This window comes from Seriola lalandi, unplaced genomic scaffold (genome assembly GCF_002814215.2).
Source record: "Seriola lalandi dorsalis isolate HSWRI2012SDOR001 ecotype SW California unplaced genomic scaffold, Sedor1 jcf7180002050678, whole genome shotgun sequence".
Taxonomy (NCBI): Eukaryota; Metazoa; Chordata; class Actinopteri; order Carangiformes; family Carangidae; genus Seriola; species Seriola lalandi.
The window spans coordinates 11,219-13,718 of NW_019521231.1; the positions used below are offsets into that span (position 1 = coordinate 11,219).

Consider the following 2,500-nt stretch of genomic DNA (forward strand, 5'->3'; position numbering starts at 1 on the left):
AGACACACACACACACACACACACACACACACACACACACACACACACAGACCACAGCTGTTAATGTTGAAAAGTAATGGCAGCTTCATGCATATCAGCTACAGACTGATAATGGATGGCTTGTGACTCATATCTACCAGCCTCCTCTCACATGCTGAATCACTGGTTGTCATTTTATTTCTCTTTCAGAATCATTTGCAGTTGAGCCATCAATCTGCTGTCAGTCTAAAACTGCATGTGAACCTCAGTACTTTGTTCACACAGCAGAACCAAATTACAGCTATTTTGCCCTCAAACAGAAAACTTTACTAATGTTAATGCAGGTTTCCTGTAGCCTAAGTATACGCTGTGCAGCTGTATTATAATCAAAAAAAAATTATGATCAAATTAAGTACAGTAAGATGAATATTGTGTCAGACTCTCAAAGGAGAGTCGCTTCTGTTCACGGAGCTTTTTCACTGTCCACTGGCCAGAGTTCAAACACAGGCTCTGACTCTAGACGTATGGTAATCCATCCATGGCCACGATCACTGTTCAATACCAAGCAAATCAAAACCTTAGGAAGCATTCAGGTCAGGTATTTTGATAAAAGCAGTTTTGTATCATGTAACTTTAATTAATAACCTGAAAATTGAGGTTGACAGCAATGAGAAAGTGTGTGTGTGTGTGTGTGTGTGTGTGTGTGTGTGTGTGTGTGTATGCTCAGGTGGACGGTAAGGACCTGATGAACTGTCTCACCAGCCGAACTCTGATCACCCGAGGAGAGACCGTCTCCACCCCACTCAGCAAGGAACAAGCTCTGGATGTACGAGATGCTTTCGTTAAGGTACAACATTATTACTTCACTTATTATTCTCACTCTCTTTTTTTTTTTTTCTTTGTTAATGAGCTCATCGATTAAAAGCATGGGGTGTCCTCTGTCAGACAAACTCAAAGCATTATCATGTACGGACTAAAATTTGAGAGATAAAGGAAATATAATAAGATCCATTACAGGAGGTTAAAGGTTTCCTGTGGAGCAAAAAAATGCTTTCGGTCAGCGTTAGTTGGTGTATTTCCTAGAACAATGACAAATGTGTTAAATGTATTTCCTTCCTCATAAAACATTTGTAAAGCCAATATTCTATGAATTTGATGATAGTACAGACAACTGCTTCATAGAAATACTAGAGGTCAAAAACTGTACAGGGAACATTTGCTGAGATGTTAAATGATGACTTGGTGTGTGTGTGTGTGTGTGTGTGTGTGTGTGTGTGTGTGTGTGTGTGTGTGTGTGCAGGGTATTTACGGCCGTTTGTTTGTGTGGATCGTGGAGAAGATCAATGCAGCCATTTACAAGCCTCCGTCCTCACAGCCCAAAGCTCTCAGACGCTGCATCGGACTGCTGGACATCTTCGGCTTTGAGAATTTCACTGTTAACAGGTACAACTCACACTCAGGTGCTTACATACTTACACTTATTGACCTAATGCAGCCAACCCCCTTCTCTTATCTCACTTCCTGTTTTGTCTCTTAACTTATGGTTTCTACTGCTGGCTCAGTACTGACAGGTCCACACAGCCTGCTATAGATTATAATGTACACTGTATTTCACTTCCATTTTGTTGTTGTTCTAGCTGACGGCTGCTAACTGGCTAAATCTGGTAGCAGTTGTTGAGTTTGCTCAGTTAAGAGTCAGGGATTGTGTGATTGGCTGAAAGGTGAGAGGGGAGGTGACAACACCACTATCATGAAAAGTGACATCATTACATTTCTTCCTGCTCTTGACATTATGCATCGACTTGCATTTCCTGTTATCAGATTGAATTTCATTGTTGTCACCTCCTGCAGCTCTGAGGAACCGACTTGGAGTAAAGCTGGTGGAACTCTTTCTTTTGCCTCTTACAGTTTAACATATGTCGACTTAAACAGAAAACTCACGGTCGTCACAATTTCATCTCACCCTCCTCCCTGCAGCTTCGAGCAGCTGTGCATCAACTTTGCCAACGAGAACCTGCAGCAGTTCTTCGTCCGTCACGTCTTCAAGCTGGAGCAGGAGGAGTACAACCTGGAGCACATCAACTGGCAGCACATCGAGTTCACTGACAACCAGGACGCTCTGGACATGATCGCCATCAAACCCATGAACATCATCTCACTCATCGATGAGGAGAGCAAGTTCCCCAAGGTACATGAACTCAGATGGTGGATGTTGGGACACCAGTTATTGCAGTTTTAAATAAACATGTATGCATTTTCTTTGTGTCTGTCTTTGTGTCACCTGCAGGGCACAGACACCACCATGCTCAACAAGCTGAACTTTCAGCACAAACTCAACACAAACTACATCCCCCCAAAGAACAACTATGAGACTCAGTTTGGCATCCAGCACTTTGCCGGAGTGGTTTACTATGAAACAAGAGGTGAGAGTCACTTCATACACACCAGAAAGCATTGAAAGATTCAGTGATATCAAAATGTCCTCTATTACTACATGTTCATATGGGTCAAAGATATTTCT

General features: G+C 42.3%; 1 protein-coding gene across 1 annotated transcript in view; it reads left to right on the forward strand.

Annotated features, from left to right (window-relative positions):
- LOC111649398 (unconventional myosin-VIIa-like) overlaps positions 1 to 2,500 on the forward strand; it is a gene marked incomplete at its 3' end in the record, with an annotated part of 24,807 nt that overhangs the window by 7,092 nt on the left and 15,215 nt on the right. Inside the window, exons 8-11 of the mRNA XM_023399158.2 lie at positions 656 to 826; positions 1,280 to 1,422; positions 1,957 to 2,167; positions 2,267 to 2,402. Of these exons, the coding sequence (XP_023254926.2) occupies positions 656 to 826; positions 1,280 to 1,422; positions 1,957 to 2,167; positions 2,267 to 2,402 (661 nt within the window). The remainder of the gene's footprint in view (positions 1 to 655; positions 827 to 1,279; positions 1,423 to 1,956; positions 2,168 to 2,266; positions 2,403 to 2,500) is intronic.